This window comes from Saccopteryx leptura, chromosome 5 (genome assembly GCF_036850995.1).
Source record: "Saccopteryx leptura isolate mSacLep1 chromosome 5, mSacLep1_pri_phased_curated, whole genome shotgun sequence".
Taxonomy (NCBI): Eukaryota; Metazoa; Chordata; class Mammalia; order Chiroptera; family Emballonuridae; genus Saccopteryx; species Saccopteryx leptura.
In genome coordinates, this window is record NC_089507.1 from 59,150,752 (window position 1) to 59,175,005 (window position 24,254).

At 38.2% G+C, this 24,254-nt stretch overlaps 1 protein-coding gene across 2 annotated transcripts in view; it reads left to right on the plus strand.

Annotated features, from left to right (window-relative positions):
• The window catches only part of MRPL1 (mitochondrial ribosomal protein L1), a 62,862-nt gene extending 39,393 nt beyond the window's left edge, over window positions 1-23,469 (plus strand). For both annotated transcript variants that reach the window (XM_066384657.1, XM_066384656.1), the window contains 2 exons: window positions 21,840-21,921; window positions 23,278-23,469. In XM_066384657.1, coding sequence (XP_066240754.1) covers window positions 21,840-21,921; window positions 23,278-23,396 — 201 coding nt within the window. In that variant the 3' untranslated portion in view covers window positions 23,397-23,469. The remainder of the gene's footprint in view (window positions 1-21,839; window positions 21,922-23,277) is intronic.
• Window positions 23,470-24,254: the final 785 nt, after the last annotated feature.

The window sequence follows — 24,254 nt, forward strand, 5'->3', positions numbered from 1 at the left end:
TCACATACTGTATAATACTACATAGATATATAGATTACTGGTTACCTGGGGTGAGGGTGGGGAAAAACAAGCATTAATAGTAACAGTGAATGTTTATAAGAGATCATATTGGGGTGATGATGTTTAAAAACTGGTTGATGGTTATGGTTGCCCAAATTGATAAACTTATTAAAAAATAACTGAATTGTAAATTACAAAGTGGTAAATAATATGAAATGTAAAATATGCCTCAATAGAATTATTAAAAATATGCAGAGTCAGGAATACCTCAATAAAATTGTTTAAAAAGGAATAAAAATCTGTTTACTGTTGTTTCTCAGTATAACTATTCTATAGAAATATTGGTTGTAATTATCAGAAATTACACATTTTTAAAAAATATTTCAAAGCAAAGTAATATAGCTTCCTTAAGTTTGAGGTTTCCATGGTGATGTGATTCTTATTATATAGTTGGAAATACTGAAGGTGGTTTGTTGCCACCAGTATATTATTAGCATTGGATTTCGGACCCATGTGCAAATGAAAGGGCTCTGACAGCATCACAGTCCTCATTTGGGGAGGGGTCCTCCTCATTTTGGATCCTAGGAGGGTGTCAAGATCCAGGTCAAGAAACTATAGCCTATATTGGCTATAGCCAATAATTGTGTCCTGTTTCTATGCAGTCTTTGAGCTAAAAACGGTCTTTATGTTTTAAATGGTTGTAAAAAGCAAAACAAAACAAAGAATTTGCTGCAGAGATCATATGAGTCCCACAAAGCCTTAAGTATTTAATATCTGGCTCTTTAGAGAAAAAGATTTGCTGACCCCTAATCTAGAAAGATGGTTTTTGGGAGAGCAAAATGTATGAATTTTATGTTTTTATTTGCCTGTACAAGAGAGGTGATCCTAACTTTAGTCAAATCATCTGGATGTCTCTTCTTACGGTTCTGCAGAGTCTGTAGTGCCACATTGCTTCATGATCTAGTTCTGCTATTGATGTCATGTGAAATTGACCTGGAGTAGTTTAAACTGGTTCTCCTTCTGTATTAAAATGATAAATACAATCAGTTGAGTCTTTTTCAATTATCTGACTTGAGGATTAGCATCGTGGGTATGAGAACTTTGCCATTTATGTTGCTTTTGTATATCGTAACAGTGCTAATGTGTTATAGCCAGCCAGTATCTAACATTTGTAAGCAGTACATGCAGCTGAATTGATTTTTGTTCTTTTTTCCTACTATTAGAGCCTGTAATTTACATATTCATGAAATTGATTATGTCTACATGCTATCAGATCAAACATCTATCAGTGAAAATGTCATTCAGACAATATGTTGAATATCATGCAGACAACAGTTTATTACTGGAATATTTTATTTTTCAATCAGTTATGTTGCTCTCATGTAGTCATCACTTATTTTCTCTTGGCACAAAGAATAAATTGGTTGGGATAAAAGTGAGTTGCTAGGTCCTGGCCAGTTGGCTCAGTGGTAGAGCATCGGCCTGGCGTGCAGGAGCCCTGGGTTCGATTCCCGACCAGGGCACACAGGAGAAGCACCCATCTGCTTCTCCATCCCTCCCCCTGTCCTTCCTCTCTGTCTCTCTCTTCCCCTCCCGCAGCCAAGGCTCCACTGGAGCAAAGTTGGCCTGGGTGCTGAGGATGGCTCCATGGCCTCTGTCTCAGGCGCTAGAATGGCCCTGGTTGCAACAGAGCAATGCCCAGATGGGCAGAGCATCACCCCCTGGTGGGCATGCCGGGTGGATCCCGGTCGGGCGCATGCGGGAGTCAGTCTGACTGCCTCCCTGTTTCCAACTTCAGAAAAATACAAAAAAAAAAAAAAGTGAGTTGCTAAATTATCAGATTTAAGGGGAAAATCTTAAAGCATAAAACTAAAAATAAAGATTTAGAAGGGAGAAGAAATACATATCTACAACTGAGCCCTAACTTTTTTTTTTTTTTTTTAGTTATGGCTCTTCATGAAATAGAAATGAAACTAAGGCAGATTCTCAAAAAAAAAAAAAAAAAAACGAAGCTAAGACATAATATGTATCTGTTGTGTATATATATTCTAAATAGCAATTTAATTTCAAATAGTAATTAAATAACTTCAAAATAATTTGTCTGAGTTTATAATGTAGAAAACAGTATAAAAGTCAGAAGTCTGCTGCCTCAATATCTCTGTTGACATTTAACATTTTCAATGTACAGAAATTTGTAAGGAAACTCTAAAGCCCTTTTCTCTGCAGTTGTTTTCTGTGGGACTTCTATTTTATTTTGTCCTTCCAGAAATGTCAAGACATGAACATAAATACCCTTTAAAAATTCATTTATATATAAAATTTTATGCTACATACATTGTTCTGTACTTTTTTTTCAGCTTAATATATGTAGCATAGATGTCTTCAAATATGCAAGGAGAGCTGCCACAGAGATTTGCCACGTTCTTTTTAATAGCTGCATAGAATTGTATTCTGTGCATGTATCATAATCATTTCCCTACTGATGGGTGTCTAGTTTGTATCCATTTTGATGCTATTATAAATGATACTTTAATAACATTCTTATCAATATATATTGCCAGTTTTTTCCAAGTTTACCCATAAGGTAAATTCTAAAAATAGAATTTTGGTTGAAAATTTTATCATAAGTATTACCAAATTACTCTCTAAAATGTTTGCAGTAATTTATCCAATAATGTGTTAATGTGCCTCACACACTCACCAGCATTTGATATTATCAAATGTAATCATTTTGTCTCTGTTGGGAGGTTTTTACGGTTTGTGTGTGAGTGCATGTGTACTTTTAGTAACTTAAAAATTCTAAGGATAACATTACCATGTTTTCTTCTTAGGAAACAGTCTTCTTCTGTTCTACTTCTTTTTTTTAATTTAAAAGTGTTGTTTTTTAATTTATTGTGTTGACATGGTTTTAAGTGTCCTCCTCAATATAACACCTTCTGCACAGCACATCCTGCCCTCCATACGCCATGCAAAGTCTTTTTCCACCCCCATTTCACCCCTTGTGCCCCCCTCCTCCACCTCCATCCCCCTTTCCCTCTGGGAATTGCTACCCTGTTGTCTCTATCTATGTGTTATGTATATGTAATTTGGCTAATCCCTTCAAGTTCTTTATTTTAACTTTCTTCATCTGTCCCCTGTTCTTAATCCTTTTCTTGTCAAATATTCCTAGCTCTGGCCTGATTCTCCACCTCTTTCTATTTTTCTGTGTAGAGTCCTATGACTCCCTTTATTGTGGACCATGTCTGACTTATTTCTACCATGACTTGCTCTGTTTACTAGTGCCTTAAATGGAATTGATAAGAGCCAAGTTCAGAGAAGGTTAACTGCTTGTAAAATTGAAGTGTTCACAGACACAGATTGCCTGGCGTCGGCAGACGATGGAGAATAAAGCCTTTTCTACCTAGTGTTTGGGACTGATTTTTTTCCTGACCCATGATATAGTAGAGATTTTCAGTGTTCTTATAATTTTAGAACTTATTCCCATTGTTGGGCAGATAAAATATATTATGCTCACTTTGTTAAAGATAACACGAGGAGGCCGTCACTCAGGTGATATTAATGTGTGTTGGGGTGGGCTAAAGGCAGGCAGAATCCTGTAGCCTGGGGCTTGGTTTTGGGATTAAGCCTTTCCTACCCTTTTTGATGTGGGGTGGTACAATCCAATCATGCCTCAGAGAAGTGACTTTGTATTGGAGACTTCCCTGTTATGTATATTGGATTAAGGGTTTGGATTTCTACACTATAAAATGGGGACGGAACGAGAGTTTGGGCTTTTGGTTCCTGAGGTTAGCATGAGAGAGTAGAGAGCAGAGCGGAGAGCAGAAGGAGGCCATGTGGAGTAGGCCAGGAGAAGCAGCCAAGATGGCGGAGTACTGAGTGAGATGCCAGTCTGTGTAGAGTTTGTATCTGGGATAAGGAAGGAGATGGGGAACTGAGGAGAATAAGGTTGGTGAGCTAGAAACCTTTGATTCTAGGAAACTCGGATAAGTCAGTGGCTTTGTGAGCACTGAGTGTGACTGGGTTTTGGAGCCCAGTGTGTATTTTTACTTGCCCGCCGGGTGCAAGGTAGGATTAAAGGTTATGGCCCACCAGTTTTTGGCTCCATGGTTTCTTTACCGACTGTCCGAATCCAATGCGAACCTGCATGGGCCGGGCTGCTGTGATAGTGGCCCCGGCCCTGACTCCTGGCTTTACACCCATTTACTGACTTTTTTAAAAAAATTTATCTATTGACTGATTTGAGAGAGAGAGGAAGACAGGGAGGGAGAGAAACATTGATTTGTTTTCACTTACCTCATGCATTCATTAGTTGATTTTTGTATGTGCCCTGACGGGATCAAATCCCCAACCTTGGCATGTCAGGACAACACTCTAACCAACTGAGCTATTAACCAGCAGGCCCTCTAACCAACAGGGATTTATTGGCTTTTCTTAAACTTTATTCTCTGAATAGGAAAAATTATTAGCTCATTTATAATCTAACCAGAAAAAGAAACAAAACAAAACAACTTTATGTTCTGCAGGCTCTGTTTAACAAATATTTATTAAGTACTGACTGTGTGTTAGGCACAATGTAATGTAAAATAGAATTTTAAGCTGGTGGGCAACTCAGGGTTTGTTTCTCCAGAGTTAACCAGAGATCAAGGTGGTCCATCCTTCCTCCCTCCCTCCCTCCCTCCCTCCTTCCCTCCCTTCTTTCCTCCCTCCCTTCTTCCCTCCTCCTCTTCCTCCTCTTCCTCTTCTTTCTCTTCCCCCATTTTCCCCCTTCTTTCCCCCTTCCCGCTTCCCCCTTCTCCTTCACCCCCCCCGATCCTCCTTTCTTCCTCTTCCTCCTCCCTCCTCCTCCTCCTCCCCCTCCTCCCCCTTCCTTCCCCCCATCCTTCCTCCTCCTCTTTCCTTCTTCCTTTTTTTGCCATCTCCTAGTGGATGAATCTTGCATATAACAGGCCTGACTTACAGCCAGTGTGAAGGAGGCAAGAGGAGGTAGAGAGTAAGCAGCTTTCTTTCAAACAGGTAAATCATTGGCCTCATCACTTCTGCCCCGTCCTGTGGTCCAGAGTTAGTCATATGGCTTAGCTAAAGGTCTCCACTATGTACTATCTGGCTAGGGTGGCCATGTGCCCATTTAAAACTTTAATTAGAATAAGAGGGGTGGATTTGGGAGACAATTATTAAGGTTTCACTACAGCCAGGGAGGGACCAAGTAATGTAGTATCTGGCTCGGTGGCCATGTGCCCATTTAAAACTTTAATTAGAATAAGAGGGTGGATTTGGGAGACAATTATTAAGGTTTCACCACAGCCAGGGAGGAACCAAGTAACCTAAAAGAATAAGAAAATAAAAAGTAGTAATTTTTGTTTGTTCTGTTTATTGTTGTATTCCCAGTTTCTAGAATAGTGCCTGGCAAATAGTAGGTGCTCAACAAATAATAATTGAATGTATTAATGTACAAGTAAACAAAAACTTCTGCCAATTGAAGATCAGTTAGAAATTATTAAAAGATACTGTTATACACAATATACAATGAATTAGTGTTCTATAAAAATTTGATTTATACTAAACTCTTCAAATAATCCTTATGGACTTATACTGAAAGTGAAAGTTTTAATTTCTGGAATTTCACAAAATGAGAATCAGAATTATCCTGTCCTCTATTTATCATGGGAATACTTAGCCAGGTGTATGTTTTGACATTACACAAGAAAATTAAACAATATCCAAATATTATAGCATAAACCTGCCAAAATGAAGACTTTGAAGTAATTTTCAAAGGGTACCTGTTAGTATTTCTAACATACCACACAAGTCTGTTTTATGCTAGCTCTGAGGCTCTCAGAACCTGCTTTGTTTTTTCTCACTGATAGATTCCTTGTGTGATTCTAAGATACTTGGCCACCAGCCTACTTTTTCAGAACACTCACAAGTGCAATTTTAAGTCGTTTGCATTGTGTTTTGTTTTGTTTTGTTTTGAGCTAGAGAGAGGGGGAGAGAAAGAGAGAGGGACAGACAAGAAGGGAAAGAGATGAGAAGCATCAATTCATAGTTACTGCACCTTAGTTGTTCAGTGATTGCTTTCTTATATATGCCTTGACTGGGGGGCTCCAGCTGAGCCAGTGACCCCTTGCTCAAGCCAGCGGTCTTGGGCTCAAGCCAACGACCATGGGTCATGTCTATGATCCCACACTCACCTTGGCAAGCCCGCGCTCAAGCTGGTAAGTCTGCACTCGAGCCAGATAAGTCTGTACTCAAGCTGGTGACCTCAGGGTTTTGAACCTGGGTCCTCAGTGTCCCAGGCCAGTGTTCTATCCACTGTGCCACTGCCTGATTAGGTGTCATTTGCATAGTTGCTTGACTTTCTTTACTTGTCCTTCATTATAAGGTAAAAGTTCTTACTAATTTTAGTGTTGACTTTACCATTTTTTTTTTCCCCTGTATTTTTCTGAAGCCGGAAACGGGGAGAGACAGTCAGACAGACTCCCGCATGCGCCCGACCAGGATCCACCCGGCACGCCCACCAGGGGGCGACGCTCTGCCCACCAGGGGGCAATGCTCTGCCCCTCTGGGGCGTCGCTCTGTTGCAACCAGAGCCACTCTAGCGCCTGGGGCAGAGGCCCAGGAGCCATCCCCAGCGCCCGGGCCATCTTTGCTCCAATGGAGCCTCGCTGCGGGAGGGGAAGAGAGAGACAGAGAGGAAGGAGAGGGGGAGGGGTGGAGAAGCAGATGGGCGCTTCTCCTGTGTGCCCTGGCCGGGAATCGAACCTGGGACTTCTGCACGGCCAGGCCGACGCTCTACCACTGAGCCAATCGGCCAGGGCTGACTTTACCATTTTTATAAGAAGCACATATAATACTTTTGTGTTTGTTAAAAACTAAAATGTTCTCTCTCCTTTCACTTTGGTTAATGTTAACTGCTTCATATATATATTTCAAAAACAAGCCTATGTGGCTCTGGCTGGTTGGCTCAGTGGTAGAGTGTCGGCCCAACCTGTGGAAGCTGTGGGTTTGATTCCTGGCCAGGGCACACAGGAGAAGTGCCCATCTGCTTCTCCACCCATCCACCTCTCCTCTCTCTCTCTCTCTCTCTCTCTTCCCTCCCGCAGCCAAGGCTCCATGGGAGCAAAGTTGGCCCAGGTGCTGAGGAGCTGAGGATGGCTCTAGTTGCAATAGAGCAACGCCCCCAATGAGCAGAGCATCGCCCCCTGGTGGGCATGCCGGGTGGATCTTGTTCGGGCACATGTGGGAATATGTCTCTCTGCCTCCCTGCTTCTCACTTTAGAAAAAAATACAACCCCCCCAAAACAAACAAACAAACAAGCAAACAAAAAAGCCCCAAGCAGATGTGATAGTGTTATAGTAAAATATGGCACATTAAGTCCTATAATAAGCATTTATTCAGAAGAGAGGAAATAAACTCTAGTTTAAAGGAAAATTTGGAATGTGCTTATTTGGTGTATTTAACCTATCATAGTATTTAATACCAGAATAAGTCATGTGACTCTCATATCCTATTATATACACTCCTATAAGAGCCTATAAAATCAGACCTATGTTTCTGTATTTATGTTTTCAAGTAGCAACTAGCTGTTTGTTTCAATATAGTTAATAAATAGAATCTCACATATGCAGAAGTACTTAAGTTTTCATGAGAAAAAAATTTTGATTTTCAAATAAATTCTAACTGAAAAATTTGGGGGGATTAATAAGTTAGATAAACTTGGAGGATAAAAATACAGATTTGCATTATAATGCCAATGGATCTTTTGAAGGGTATGGTGAAATCTTTCTAATTTTACATTATTTTTTATACTTTTGGCCCCTTTATAAGTGCTTTGCTGTCAGCACAGCAATTTGGTAGAACTGTCCATACTTTATAACGAGTATTTGGCCTTCAAAAGTATGTTTGGTGAGGACCTGCTTTATTCCAATCAACTCTCTATTTTAATTTTCACTTCACAATAATTCTTTTCTATTATACATGTACATACAAGTGAGGTTTTTTAAAAAAGACTACACTATAAAATTTTTCTGAAGACCAGAAAATCAAGAATCTTGATGTTTTATCTTCATTTTATTTTAGAACCTCGACCTCCTTGGATTCATAGTACTTTAGAAAGTAAAATCTAAAGATAAACCGTAGTCTTAACATTTTATGTATGAAATATCACACATTTCTTAGAATTTATTGCTTCATAAAGCCTTTACATCTAGATAAGATGTTACTTGTAAATATCTTCAGTGTCTGCATATCTTTTTCCTCAGGTATTTCTTTAGATTTTATTTATTTCAGGTGGGATAGAGAAAAGAGAGAGAGAAGGAGGAGGAGCAGGAAGCATCAACTCCCATATGTGCCTTGACCAGGCAAGCCCAGGGTTTTGAACAGATGACCTAAAAGTTCCAGGTGGACACTTCATCCACTGTGCCACCACAGGTCAGGCAGTTTTTTATTTTGAAAAAAAAAAAAATTTTTTTTTTTTTGCATTTTTCTGAAGTTGGAAACAGGGAGGCAATCAGACAGACTCTCGCATGCGCCCAACCGGGATCCACCCGGCATACCCACCAGGGGGGCGATGCTCTGCCCATCTGGGGCATCGCTCTGTTGCAACCAGAACCATTCTAGCGCCTGAGGCAGAGGCCACAGAGCCATCCCCAGCGCCCGAGCCATCTTTGCTCCAATGGAGCCTTGGCTGCAGGAGGAGAAGAGAGAGACAGAGAGGAAGGAGGGGGGAGGGGTGGAGAAGCAGATGGGCACTTCTCCTGTGTGCCCTGGTCGGGAATCGAACCCGGGACTCCTGCACGCTAGGCCAATGCTCTACCACTGAGCCAACCTGCCAGGGCCTGAAAATTTTTAAATGAATGAAAAAGTTGAAAGAACACATATACAGTGAACACCTATATACTCCTCACCTAGATTCACCAATTTTGGCATATGTTTAGAAAAACTAGTAAAAAGTAGTTTGCTTAGAGAAAATACTTTGTTTTTGAACCACATAAATTTGCAGACATGATAGCACTTCACTCCTAAGTATTTTCACCTGATTAGCCTAAGAATAGGGCATTCTCCTATATATGCTTTTTAAAGTACTTTTTATTTTTTAGTATAGCTTTTAGAATTTATTTATTGCTAATCTCTTCTATTTATAATTTATGGATTTTCTCTTTTTCTTTATCTTGGATTTTTTTGTTGTTGATTTTCTAGTTTTCTATGAGATTTGTGAGTTTTTGTTATTTTTTTCTAATGAATTTAAATCTGTGAATTTGTAATTACATGATTTTTTGTTTGTTTGTTTTTGGGGTTTTATAATTTTTTTATTTTATTTATTCATTTTAGAGAGGAGAGAGAGAGGGAGAAAGAGAGAGACAGAGAGAGAGAGAGAGGAGAGAGAGACGGGGGGAGGAGCTGGAAGCATCAACTCCCATATGTGCCTTGACCAGGCAAGTCCGGGGTTTCGAACCGGCGACCTCAGCATTTCCAGGTCGACGCTTTATAATTACATGTTTTGATATTTAGTTTTTTTGTCATTTTTTTCTGAATAATCTGTTTTTGTATTTTTTGTTCCTATTTGGAAAAGTATTTTAAAATTTAGAACCCTTTGGGCTTGTTTAAAACGTTGTTATGTTATAGTTTGACTGCCTGTCGTTGAAGAGTGCATCCTTTATCGTTTCTACTTTTTCAAAATTTCTTGAGACTTCATTGTAGCCTATAGTGTAAGACTAATATTCTTTTTCCAAGTATTCCAGAGCATGTGTTTTCAGGCTGCTGGGTGAACATGAAGATTGAACACCACATTGGTAACTGATTAGAAAATGCCAAATCCTGAATCAGCAATGGAGAAAGCCAAAAATTAATGCAATCTTAATTTCAGTATCTTTAAAATGTCTCCATATCTGGGTCTGTATAACTCTGGTTTGTTAGTGGTAGATGTGGGGATGGGGCAAGAGCCTTCTCAGATAGGGAGGAATAGTTGAAAACAAAGATTCTTACATACTTCACGGCACTGGGTAACTACCCTTTCTTATGCCATCAATGGCTGAAAAGATTAAAACAAAGGGTCTCTACACTGAGGGAGATCAAGAGGTGAGAAAATTCCGTACAGGGAGATTAAGTGAATAATGTATACTAAATGCTGAGAAAAGTCTTCTTCCTTCATCTCAGCCCCATCGCAACCCCATCCCAGTACTCTGCCAGCAAGGCAGGCCTCACCCTCAAGTCAGGGGAAGATTAGATGAAGCTTGATTCAAGAATAATAACAATAAGGCTTTTGAGCAGTTTAACAACTTTTTCCTACCCATTTGTACACTCATGGTGGTTTTACTCTCTTTTTCAATCCCCTGAAGAAGAGAGGGTTGTTGTACTTGATATTCCCGTGACTGTTCTGTAACTACCAGTTTGTACTTCTTAATCCTTTTACCCAGCCCCCTCTCGTCTGGCAATCAACTGTTCCCTGTGTCTGTGAGTCTGTTTCAGTCTTGTTTGTTTATTTTGTTCTTTAGATTCCACATAAGTGAAATGATATGGTATTTATCTTTCTCTGATTGACTTATTTTACTGAGCATAATACTCTTTAGATCCATCCATGCTATCACAAATAATAAGATTTCATTCTTTTGTTATTGCTAATACTCCATTTATATATGTACCAACACTTTTTTTTAATTTACTTGACTATTGATGGGCATTGGGTGCTTCCAAGTGACTATTGTAAATAACACTGCAGTGAACATAGGAGTACATACTGTTTTTTTTAATTAGGGTGTCTCTTTTTTTTTTTTAGAGAAAGAGACAGACAGGGTCAGACAGACAGGAAGGGAGAAAGATGAGAAGCATCAACTCATAGTTGCGGCACCTTAATTGTTTATTGATTGCTTTCTCATATGTGCTTGACTGGGGGGCTCCAACTGAGCCACTGATCCCTTGCTCAAGTCGTGACCTTGGGCTTCAAGCCAGCAACCTTTGGGCTCAAGCCAGTGACCATGGGGTCATGTCTATGATCCCACACTCAAGACACTGACCCCACACTCAAGCTGGTGAGCCCATACTCAAGCCAGCAGCCTCAGGGTTTTGAACCTGGGTCCTCAGCATCCCAGGCCAGTGCCCTATCCAGTGTGCCACCGCCTGTCTAGCAGTGTTTTGGATTTCTTCAGATAAATACCCAGGAATGGAATCAGTGGATCATAGGCAGTTCCTTTTTTTTTAATTTTTTTATTTTTTATATTTTTTTACAGAGACAGAGTTAGAGAGAGGGATAGATAGGGACAGACAGACAGGAACAGAGAGAGATAAGTATCAATCATTAGTTTTTCATTGCGACACCTTGACTATGTGCCTTGACTATGGGGCTACAGCAGACCGAGTAACCCCTTGCTCAAGCCAGCGACCTTGGGCTCAAGCTGGTGAGCTTTGCTCAAACCAGGTGAGCCCGCACTCAAGCTGGCAACCTCAGGGTCTCAAACCTGGTCCTCTGCATCCCAGTCTGACGCTTTATCCACTGTGCCACCACCTGGTCAGGCCAGTTCCATTTTTAAAGATTTTACTTATTGATTTTACAGAGAGAGAAGAGAAAGGGACAGGGATCGAGAAGTATCAACTCATTGTTGCTTCACTGCTTGATTGCTTGTCATATGTTCCCTGACTGGGCAAGCCCAGAGTTTTGAACCAGCTTTCCAGGTCAACACTCTATCCACTGCGCTACCATAGGTCAGGCAGTTTAATTTTTAATATTTTTGAGGACTTTCCATACTGTTTTCCACAATGGCTGAACCAATCTGTGTTCCCACCTACAATGCACAAAGGTTCCTTCTTCACATCCTTGCCAACACTTTTGTTGATTATTGATAATAGCCATTCTAACAGGTGTGAGGTGATATTTCATTGTTGTCTTAATTTGTGTTTCTATGATAATTAGCAATATTGAGCATCTTTTCCTGTGTCTATGGCTATTTGTCTTTTTTATAGAAGTGTCTATTCAAGTCCTCTGCCCATTTTTTTAATTGGATTGGTTTTGTATGTATTTTTGGTGTTGAGTTCTTTATAAAGTTTGGATATCCCTTATCAGATGTATCATTGGTGAATATCTTCACCCATTCAGTATGTTGTCTTTTTGTTTTGATGGTTTCTTTTCCTATGCAAAAAATGTTTTAGTTTGACATCTCATTTTTTTTCCTTTGTTTCACTTACTCAAGGAGATATACCAGGTTAAATACTGCTAAGTGAAATGTCTGAGATTTTATTTCCTGTTTTCTTCTAGAAGTTTTATGGTTTCGAGTCTTACATTTAAGTCTTTATTCTATTTTGAGTTTATTCTTGTATATGGTATAAGAAAGTGGTCTAGTTTCACCTTTTTTTTGCAAGTATAGGGGTCCTTGGGTTACGACATAGTTCTGTTCCTACAACAGTGACGTAACCTGAATATTGGTGTAAGTCGAAACACACCCTAGCCTAAGTCACTTACCTATTCTAACACAGTTGTAAACTTGTAATCTAGAACACAAAAACACAACTAAGCCACCAAAAAAGGAAAAGGACATAAATATACTGTACTGTACACTGTACTGCATATTCTTCCATTGTGCGCAACCAAACGAGTTCACCTACATAGTCCATAATTGCAACACTAGCAGCATAAGCCAAAACACTCATGTCTCAATTTTTTAAAGTTTTTATGGGAGTGAGGTTCATAAACTTGAAACGTCAAATGTTGAGACTGTCCTAACCCAAGAACCCCTGTTTCTGTTCAATTTTCCCAACAGCATTTATTGACTAGACTGTTTTTACCTCATTGTATGTTCTTTCCTCCTTTGACAAATACTAATCACCTACATAGGCATAAGCTTATTTTTGGGCTATGTATTTTGTCCCATTGGCCATATATATATGTTTTTATGCCAGTACCATGCTGTTTGATTACTATGGCCTTGTCATGTATGTAGTTGGATACGAGGTGGTGTGATACCTCCAACTTTGTTCTTGCTCAAGATTGTTGTGGATATTCAGGGTATTTTGTGATTATTTGTTAATAGTTCTGTGAAATATTCTATTGGTATTTTGATAGGAATTACATTGAATATATAGATTGGTTTTGGTAGTTTGGGACTTTTAATAATGTTAATTCTTCCTATCCAATTAGCATAGATAATTTGTTTTTGATATTTATTTTCAGGTTCTCCATTTTCTTCTTTTTTTCCTTCCTCCTTCCCTTTTTTCCTTTCAGAAGCTCTTTGAAGTTTTCTATTCTGTTCCCCCCCCCCCACTCTTGTTTCGTTTCTTTCCTTTTTATTCTGTTTTTCCCTCCCCTCCATTCTTGTACATTCGCCTGCAGTTTGGAAAGACATGAACAATATAATTAAATTTGTGGCAAAATTAATATGAATTAATGGGAAGTAAATACTACAGAATAGTTTACCAGTGACATGCAACTTAATTTTGATTACATAGAGTATCTAATCAAAAATTTTTTCTTTTTAGATGCTTCCTGAGTTAATATATCAGTTCTTTATACTAAAAGATGTTTTAACATAAAAGTTCTCTAAAGATATTTAAATGTTTTCTAGTAATTTTATGCATATTATTTATTATACCATAAATCTTTTTAAGCTTATTTGACAGTCTATGAATTACTACTAATTTTAAGTTAAGGGCACCAGTAAGTTTATTGTGAAACACTGATTTCTGTTTTGAGTGAGGGGAGTCCTATTCTTCCTATTTATTTTTTTTATCATAAGACAGAGTCCCATTAGTATACTACAAATTCAAGTTAAATAAATAAAAGAAAATAAAGTTTTTTAAAGAAACCATGTACTTTTTTTTTTAATAAGAGGAGGGAAGATAGTGAAACAGACTCCACATGTGCCCTGACCCAGCAACTCCTGTCTGGGACTGGTGCTCAAATCAGCCAAGCTCTCCTCAGTGCCTGGGGCCAGTGCTCTAAGCTATGGAGCCACTGGCTACGAGGGGGGAAGAGAGAGAGAAGGGAGAGAAAGAGGTGAAGAGAAACAAATGGTGGCTTCTCATGTGTGCCTTGACCAGGAATTGAACCCAAGACGTCTGCACGCTGCGCCGATGCTCTACCACTGAGCAAATTGGCCAGGGCTTACTATGTACTTTTAAAGTCATATGTATGCTACTTGTTCAGTTTTAGTTTAGAAACTATCTATACTTCTTTTTTTTTTCTTTTTTTCTTTATTCATTTTTAGAGAGGTGAGAGAGAGGGAGAGAGGGGGGGGGGAGGAGCTGGAAGCATCAACTCCCATATGTGCCTTGACCAGGCAAGCCCAGGGTTTCGAACTGGCGACCTCAGCATTTCCAGGTCAACGCTTTATCCACTGCGCCACCACAGGTCAGGCTATCTATACTTCTTTTAATATGTGAATAGAATATAAAATCTTGAATAATTTGAAATGGGAAGACTTCTAAAACCATCACTAAATATGATTGAAATTTTGAGGAACATCTTTTAAAATTATATTATGTAATAGCTAGCTTTGACATGAAAAAGTTATAGCATTAAAGGAAAAACAATTGCAACCTTTTTAAAATCACATAGGTATCCAAATTTTGAGGACTTAAATAAAAATCGTATTGGCAAATCAAATCTAAGCTCATATTCTAAAAGGAAGAAACAGAATAGGACAGCTCATATTTATGTTTATACCAGATTATGCGAAGACCTGATTTAACTAGTGTTCCTTGTCTGGATCTTTAACATACTTAATAGAAAGGCAGAGTCTTTGATGTACTTTTCCTCCCCTTTTAAAGTTGTAGACATGGCCCATTCCTAGGTATGTATCACTATACTTTGCTTGTGTAATAGCAAATTATTTTGTGGCAAGAATGTTGTCAACCTGTCAGCTGATAAAAGATGAAATATATTGTAACAAAAATAAACAAGTTCAGGGCAAGGGAATAAACATCGTAAATCTTGTGTTGAAGTAAGAGTCTTTAATTTTAGTGAACATGTTAGAACAGTAAAAGTGAATTTTGGAGTTCAGTTAACAACAAGATGTGGATAGTATAGTATAGTATAGTATAGTACATGGAAATTGAAGGCTTATTTTTAAGCAACTAGGTCCGTAAGTTGAAAAAATGGTAAAGAAAGAATATTGCTTAAATCAATTAGGCAACAATAGTTGGCTAAAAGGTGGCAGCCCATTGGCTCAGGGCTCACTGCCATTTCCCCTCTTTTCTCCATTCCTTCCAGTTGATGATTAACTTTTTTTTTGTAGCATTATTTTAGGTATACTGTGGTGTGCTGTCTCATAGGTAAGGGAATTATAAAGAGAGGAAAGTAAACTGTAGAATTTAAAGTTCAAATTCTGTACTTGTTAGTTCTCATTAAAATTAAAGGAAGTATGTTGGCAGTAGATCTTAAATCTCCAATAATGGGCTAAGAAAGAGCGGAAACTAATGTTTATCTAGAACTCAATCTGCCAACAGTTTGCTTGATACTTTATTGTGAAAGATATATATTTAGATGCTTATAGTATTTTAGATTATATATATATATTGTTTGTTTGTTTTAGTGAGAGAGACAGGAAAGGAGAGAGGTGAGAAGTATCAACTGATAGTTACATCACTTTAGTTGTTCATTGATCGCTTCTCATATGTGCTTTGACTGGGGAACTCCAGTTTTTTTTACCTATACTGTTATAAAATCAGATGATAATTTCCCAGAATTCAGTGGAAATGAAAGTGTGACTCTCCCCTTCTTTTAGATATAAATTATAGCATAATAAAAACCATACTATTTGAGAGAACTAACATTTTTCTTTTATTAATTGCATTGACTCAACAGTGTAGTGACCATTGATTAATACATAGAATAACACAGATGAGAAATGTAAATGTGGTGTAATGTGTAAAAGGAAAGTGAACTCAGATGCTTTCCTTTATTTGCCAGTTCATTTGTCACCATACATCATAGAGCACACACAGCTTTCTTTTGTTAGCTTTATCTCAAAAAACAGTGACAAGTAAAATAACTTTTATAGAATTCTGTCTGTCCAAATGCTAGGAGAAAAAAATGAATGGACCTGAAAAATAATTCATAGTGACTTTTATTAGTGTTACTTCTAAACAAATAATAATATTCATTAATATAGTATTTACTTTGAACAATAAGACATTTATTAGACTTATGAATTATTAAATATATTAAATATAAAAATAAAATTATTTTTTAAAATTGATTTTAGAGAGAGAGGAAGGGAGAAAGAAAGAGAAACATTGATCTGTTGCTGTACGTGCCCTGACCGGGGATCGAACCAGCTCTGCTCTTCGGGATGATGCTCTAACCAACCAAGCTATTTGGCAGAGGCCTAAATTTAAGCATATTTTAAACAGCTATGTCATAAGCAATCGTGAAAGCTGCTTATGCCTTTAGATTTTGGTAGATAACTTATTTGTTAGAAGTAATGTAAAACGTAACTGATACCACAACTTGTGTTTGCATGCATTTTTTAATATGTGTGGAAAATAATATATACTTACAGAGGAGTTGGCAAACCATGTCTCTATGGTCTGTTTTTGAATCATATGGGCTAACAATGGTCTTTTAAAGGGTTGTATAAAAAAGAATAATATGCAACAAAAGTCATATGTAGCTCTCAAAGCCTGAAATATTTACTATCTGGTCCTTTGCAGAAATAGTTTGCCAGCTTTAAAATATAAATCCATAACACATAAGCTTGGAAAGTTCCAGTTCCAGGTGAGAAGCTGTAATCTTATGCTACTCCATCTCTCCCGTGAAGCAGCTGTTATAAAATCTGCAGCTATGTGAAGATTCTGAAAGTAAATAGTGGCAGGTGAATTAGGGAAGACCAGAATTTGAAGTGCCACCAAAGTGGCGGCGAGTGTGTCATTTTCTCCTAGTGTTATTACATGGCCTGGTCTCAGCATAGACCAAAACCAGGAAGTGGACATCAGTGCAGCACAGAGGGCTGCAGGAGAAGCCATCTGCTTCAGGCTTGAGAGGTAGCGATCATGGCTCCTACTGGTAGGAGTAGGTGCAGAGGACACAGATATCTGAAACTCTGAGGTGTAGGGCAGCCTCTCTTTCTGACTAGAGAATCTGTGGTCACATGAGGCTGAGGCACACTGTTTTTGCTTTTTTTCTCTGTATCTGCTCGCCAGTTGGCTGCCACTGCAGGAACAGTTGCAGAAAGTAAGTGGCAAAATGTCATAACTAAAACCCCAGCTTTCTGGGCAGAGTGCCGAAAGGGAGAGCCCCAGAGAACCAGAAAGTACTGGGGAGTTCAAGGAGGGGAGAGGAATTTGGGAAAGGGACCTCATAAAATAATTTATTTCTTGGGAGATATGAAAGTTATTATCTCTGTAATGCTTGCAGCGGAGCTTGACTAAGAGTAAGACCCCAAAACTGCTACTTAATCAATATTATTTTTCTTAATGTTGTATAGGAAACACACAGATTATCCCTCTTTTCTTGTTTTAGACTGTTGGGAGTCATGGGGATTAAGAGTATTGGCCCATCTGCAGCAACCATATGCCAGGCCACCTTTATATAATCTTAGAACATTGTACTTGGAAGGGATTTTGGAGGTCAGATGTTCTAACAAGTGCTTATTCAAAGTAGCAGTCCTTTCTGCAGTTTCCATTTAGAGAGGATTAATCATCTAAAGGCTGTCAGTACATTTATAGTGACAGAAGCTGGCCACTTTAGCAGGGTCATATGATTGCTTAACAATCATATATACATACTTTGAGTTATTTTTTCTTTAGTTTTGTTCTCTGTAAAATGTAAAAAATTAAGTTGAGTTTTTTTTTTACACTGTAGTCCTAATCATTCAGAATATTTGACCAGGCTTAACTGTATACTGGTGACTCTCAAAGTGGTTCAGAGATCTCATTCAACTGATACACTTTTCTCAGTAGCCTGCCTTCTTCCCCCTTCTTTTAATCCGTGAAGGAGCGTGCTGAATTTTTCGTGTGCCTGTATGTATTTTTCTGCTGTAAGGTTTGGTTACCTGAAAAACATTTGAGAATCCCTGCCTTAGACACACTCATGACTACAATTTGCCCTGCATACATTTGCATCTTTTTCTTTTTCTTTTATGACAGAGAAGGACGGATAGGGATAGACAGAGAGGAAGGGAGAGAGATGAGAAGCATCAATTCTTTGTTGCGGCTCCATAGTCTCCTTAGTTGTTCATTGATTGCTTTCTCATATGTGCCTTGACCAGGGGCTCCAGCTGAGCCAGTGACCCCTTGCTTGAGCCAGTGACCCCTTGCTTGAGCCAGTGACCCCTTGCTTGAGCCAGTGACCTTGGGCTCAAGCCAGCAACCTTGGGCTCCTTTGGACTTAAGCCAGCGACCATGGGGTCATATCTATGACCCCACGCTCAAGCCAGCGACCCCGCACTCAAGTTGGTGACCTTGGGGTTTCTAACCTGGGTCCTCTGTGTCCCAGTTCGACACTCAGTCCACTGTGCCACTGCCTGGTCAGGCTGTGTCTGCATCTTAAACGGACAAAAAATGCTTACGAACCACTGTTTTTTAATTATCTCATAATGGTGGGAAGTGATTGAAGACAAAAGTTAGGAATGGAATGGAAAGAGGAAATCTGATAGTTAAAGCAAAGAAACAAAGCTCATCTGTGTGCACAGAGCCAGCACCCTGGCACCTTTGCTAAGTCTGCCGTCTGGCCTGCTGAGGGGAATGGTTTCTGGCATAATAAGGAATGCTAAGCAGAAGGTGGGGTTCTGTGAAGCAGTCTTTTCTTGAAAACAACTGTGCTGCAGAATAAGGAATAACTATTTTGTCCTACATTAGATAATTATTCTAGCTAAAGATAGGTGATATTTTGATTGTTATATCTTCAAGTACATGTATTATACACACACAAAGATATGGCACTTAACATAGTTCAGTTACCCTTCAAGGACAACCTAATACTGTTTTTTTGTTGTTTTGTTTTAACTTGGCATACCAAGTCCCATTTCCTGCTCTTGATAATCAAATAGGTATCATCTCCTCAAAATGATCATCCTTGACTTGCTTTGTAATACCACAGAATGTTACTGCATGGGAAAGCACTATGGGAGGTTCAGAGTGACGGACATACAGGGAGAGAAACTTGCAAAAGTTGCATTCATGAGTTATCTCTAGATTTTTATCAGCCCGAATAAATTTCTCATGCATACATGCATATATTTTGTATTTGTACATGGCTATTTTGTTATCAGTAGGCAATTAAGTAATCACAGTTATACCCATAAAACATACAACTCTTTTTTTCAGTGAGAAGAGGGGAGGCAGAGAGACAGACCTCCAGCATGCACCCTGGGGTCCACCCAGCCAGCCACTAGGGGGCCCATCTGGGGCCTTGCTCCATTGCTCAGCAACTGAGCTTTTCTCAGCACCTGAGGCTAGACCATGAAGCCATCTCAGTGCCAGGGGCCAACTCGCTCCAGTGGAGTCAAGGTTGCAGGAGGGGGGAAGAGAGAGAAAGAAAGAATTGAGAAAGGGAGGGGTGGTCGGGTGCTTCTCCTGTGTGTCCTGACCAGGAATCGAACCTAGGACGTCCATATGCAGGACTGACGCTTTACCACTGAGCCAACCAGCCAGAACCACAGCTTTTTTATAATTTTGCACAATATCTTAAAACAAAAGTAAAATGAAATCTTATGGCTACAAATATATTTTTAAATTTAGTAGAGACATAGTACTCAGTAAAGATAGAGGTGATAAAAAATATTTTAATTTTTATTATATTTTTATGAAAGACAGGATCAGACAAGAAGGGAGAGAGATGAGAGGCATCAATTTGTAGTTGTGGCATTCTTAGTTGTTCATAGATTGTTTCTCATACGTGTTTTGACCGGGGGGTGGGAGGGGGCTCCAGCTGAGTCAGTGACCCCTTCAAGCCAGCGACCTTGACGTTTCGAACCTGGGGCCTCAGCGTCCCAGATTGACACTCGATGCCCTGCACCATCACCTGGTCAGGTAGAGGTGATAAAATTTGGATAAAAGTGTAAACTATTTTAAAATTTAATGAATTCATTGAAGTCATCCTTCTAATGAAAGTTGCAGGAGAAGTAATTGTTTTACATTTCTAAAGCCATGTTATTAGCTTACTATAGGAATGGCAATATAGGTCAGCAGAAATTATACAGTAGTTTCAAAAATCTGATAAGTTTAGTGTATATACTACAACTAACTATTTTAAAAGTTATGTTGTACATCTTGCTTTTCCTTTTATCACTATCCCAAGTTTAAGGTGGGATTTGGTCTTTAACAAAGGGTTAAAGAACTTATGAGATCTGTGGTGGTTACTTCAGTTGATAAAGAAAGGAGGACAGTTTGAAAAGTGGAGAATTAGCGGGGAATGAAAGGAAACAGGGACATGTGTTGATACCCTTCGTGTTCTTTTTTAACATAGCCAGTGTAAGATGCCTGTCTGCCAGTGTGCTGCTTGCTTCAGTGCAAATTAGTCTGTAAGGCCCATGGACTTAATATGGGAAGCTAAACATTGCTTGATATTTTTCTTCCCCAGAATCCCCTCATATAGATTGGCATAAAATGGAAATTTCTCCAGTAGTGTCTCCCCTTCTCATTTAGGGTTTGGGACTACATCATGCCCAAGAGAGCGTCAGGTAAATGTCTGATGAGGATGAGAATAATTTTTTTCAGGAAGAATTCTCTTTAGGGTTATGTGGCACATTTCTCAGAGTCATTAGAAAATAGAAATCTTGTTTGAACTTGAACTCTCTTTGATTTTTGCTGGTTATGCTATTACAAGTTTTATATGAATTTTAAAAAATTGATTTATTTGGTAAAGTACAAAATCGTCTAAATATTAAAATGTAACATAACTAGTTTTGACTGGGATTTTAAAGATAACATGCATTGAATTTGAATGGTAAACACAAGGACTTTCTAAAAGGCTTAAGGTTTTAGGAATAGGTCTTGTTCCCTGTATATATTTACTTACTGTATTTTTTGCTAAATAGCAAGATAATTATTATTGCATAGTTGGAGTGTTAGCGTAGCATCCTGAAAATGTCCCCATATGAGATATGTGTTGTCTGCGTGTGTATAGTCAAGTAGTTTTGTTTTGAACTTGTGAAAGCATTAATTTCTAAACATCTTAGTTTCCTTTATAAGTAAATAAATGAATAATTTAAAGAGAAAATATTACTAATTTCTTGAGGGTTAGGAGTAAGGGATGTGATATATTGTGTGCCAGGATGTGTTCTGGAGCAGTTACTTGGAAATCAAGGAATCTCAATTGGAACAACTTCAAAACACTTTACTGTAATATGTTTGGTAAGGTAATTAAGTCTTGCTATGTGAAGACATGTAAGTGTAGCATTCTAAAAGACAGGTTATACCTGACCAGGTGGTGGCACAGTGGACAGAGCATTGGATTGGGATGCAGAGGACCCATGTTCGAGACCCTGAGGTCGTCAGCTTGAACACGGGCTCATCTGGTTTAAGCAAGGCTCACCAGCTTGAGCCCAAGGTCGCTGGCTCAAGCAAGGGGTCACTTGGTCTGCTGTAGCTCCCCTGCTCAAGGCACATACGAGAAAGCAATCAATTAACAACTAAGGTGCCGCAGCGAAGAATTGATGTTTCTCATCTCTCTCCATTTCTGTCTGTCTGTCCCTATCTGTTCCTCTCTCTGACTGTCTGCCACAAAAAAATAAAATAAAATAAAATACAGGTTATTGTATAGAAGGTTTTTCTTTTATGGTAGGGTCTTTTCATAGGTAATTTGTATTTGTTGAATATTTGAAAAACACTGTCTAGAATACTTATACAGTTACCAAAATTTGTATTACTTTCTCACTTTCATATCATTAATGTTCTATAACCTTTTTTTTTTAAGCTGGATATGTCAAGTGACCAGATAGCTGCCAATCTGCAAGCTGTTATCAATGAAGTTTGTAGGCACAGACCGCTGAATTTGGGTAAGTGGTTCGCTGGTGTTGACTTCCTTATAGTCCTCCAATACTTTAAAAAGGTAAAATAAGAAAACAATCAAGTTCATAATGCAACTACCATAGCAACAGTATTTTCAGGGATTAAATAAGTAAAATTCTGCAAACGATTTCTAATTGCCATGTTAACAAGTGTAGTTTATAAAGAGACCTCTTTAACATTAATGGTAATACTCTACATCCTGAATCCTTTGTAAATTCCCACATGATTTCTACCATTACTTGTAATAAATTAAGTTTGAAGGAAAACTGTAACTAATTGCCTTAAACTTCCAATGGTATTAAATAGAAACTAAACTCATTTATGAAATAATGTTGTGAAGCCACACCATTCACTTTGTCACTAGCACGAGCTTTCTAAATCTGTTTCAAAAAGGAAACAAGGTTTACTCATGTCATGAGAGCCACTTCTTGTGAAGGGGGTGATGCGTGGAGCACAGTGAAACTTGATCGAGTTGCGGAAGCTGTGTAGTGGCCTAGGCATGTGTCCGGTGCCCTTATCACTGCGTTACGTGCTACTCATATTCCTTCCCGAGGCAAGCTTCACTCGCAGCTGTTTGAAGCCAAGCAAGTGTCCATTGCACTCAATAGACTATCCACTTAACGTTTTATTATAGGTGTCTGTCACTTTGAGTTTTGTAACCAAGTGTCTAATTTAAACACAATCTTATGCTATTTTTCACCTCCTTTGAGAGTTAAACACACTGGTGATAAATACCTCATTTGTTAATTCTGTTGTCCTAGATTTGGCCATAGTACTTGTAATGGTATGTGCATGGATTTTTATATTCCGTGGAGAACATAGATTTGAGTATAGGTTTTCTGAGACTATAGTTAAAGTAGAATAGTGGATAGTAAATCTCTAAAAACAATATAGTTATCTGGCTTTTGCTATTTTAAACAAAGTCCCTTAAACACTAATTTTTAAGGAATTTCATTAAATATGTATTAACACAAAGGTTAGCATCTGGTTAACTGTTTTAAATAAATATTTAGAATATTTCTATCAAATGTAAATATTACCACCTGCTCCTTTACTTTTGACTTTGCAGTAAAAAAAAATTCTAAGCGATCATATTTTGGCAGAGAGATAAATTATTTGTGAATTGTTTTTGTAGTTTAAGGAATAAATCTCTAATATTCTAGAGTGTAGCTAGTTTGTCTTCTCTAGAAATTATTATCTCTTATATGTCAAAATATCAGTTCAGTAATGTCATACTTACAACATATGTCATGACTTCTATAAGGTTTCTTGTTGTATGTTTGCGTTTGTTTATTAAGCATCTATGGAATAAAATGAAAGTTGATTCTTGTCTTTGTTTCCAGGACCCTTTGTGGTACGAGCTTTCCTTCGTAGTTCCACAAGTGAAGGTTTATTACTAAAGATCGAGCCATTGTTGCCGAAAGAAGTAGAAACCAAAGAAAGTAACAGAGAAGCTGCCTGAAAGTGTTGTATTATGAGATTATTTTTACTGATTAAGAAGCAACATAGAAAATTAAAAAACTGTATAATTTCTATATTTGGTGTCTTGTTATTTCTTGATCATCATACTTGAATTTTAACACTGGAAAATCTTACAACACTTTCAAAAATAAGAAAATAAAATTTTCTCTGTGTGTGAACCTGCTTTTTATATCCTATTAAATCTTCTTTATTAGAATTCAGATTTTACATGCTGGTAATTATAGCAGCAATTTCTAACTTAATAACTTTCCCTTGAGAACTGTACCATCCAAGGGAAAAAGTAACATCCTAAATTCCCATAAGAGAGAGAAAGGCAGAGTCATGAGCTACATATCAAATATGACTATTTTCTAAGGAAAAAATATAGAAAATGTTGGAAGATGTTTATTCTAAAATGTTCTGAATGTTACCTGTGATAAAATGAATATAGAAAATGACTAAGTCAAAGTGTAGATACCTTTTTTTTTCCTTTTAGGAATCAATCGATAATATTTATATATTTTATAATGACAGTGCTATCTATTTTTATGGTGCTTTGTGATATACACGGCTCTGTGTGTAGTGTTTTCCTATACTTAACCTTGTTTGAGCCTGGGTTTCTCTGCTTACCTAGGAAGTAATAGGTTTGGTTAGTGTTTGTTGAATTAACATCTCATGAGGTGGGTAAAACAACTTCCTTTATGGACGAAGAATCAGGCTAAGAAGTTAAATGTCTTTCATCAAGTGCCAGTTTGCAAACTGGTGTTGGTACTTAAATGTTTTCTGGTATGTGACAAAAAAGATAATTTTAGCATGCAGTTGCCAACTGTCCTTTCTTAGGAATGATTCCCCTACTCTG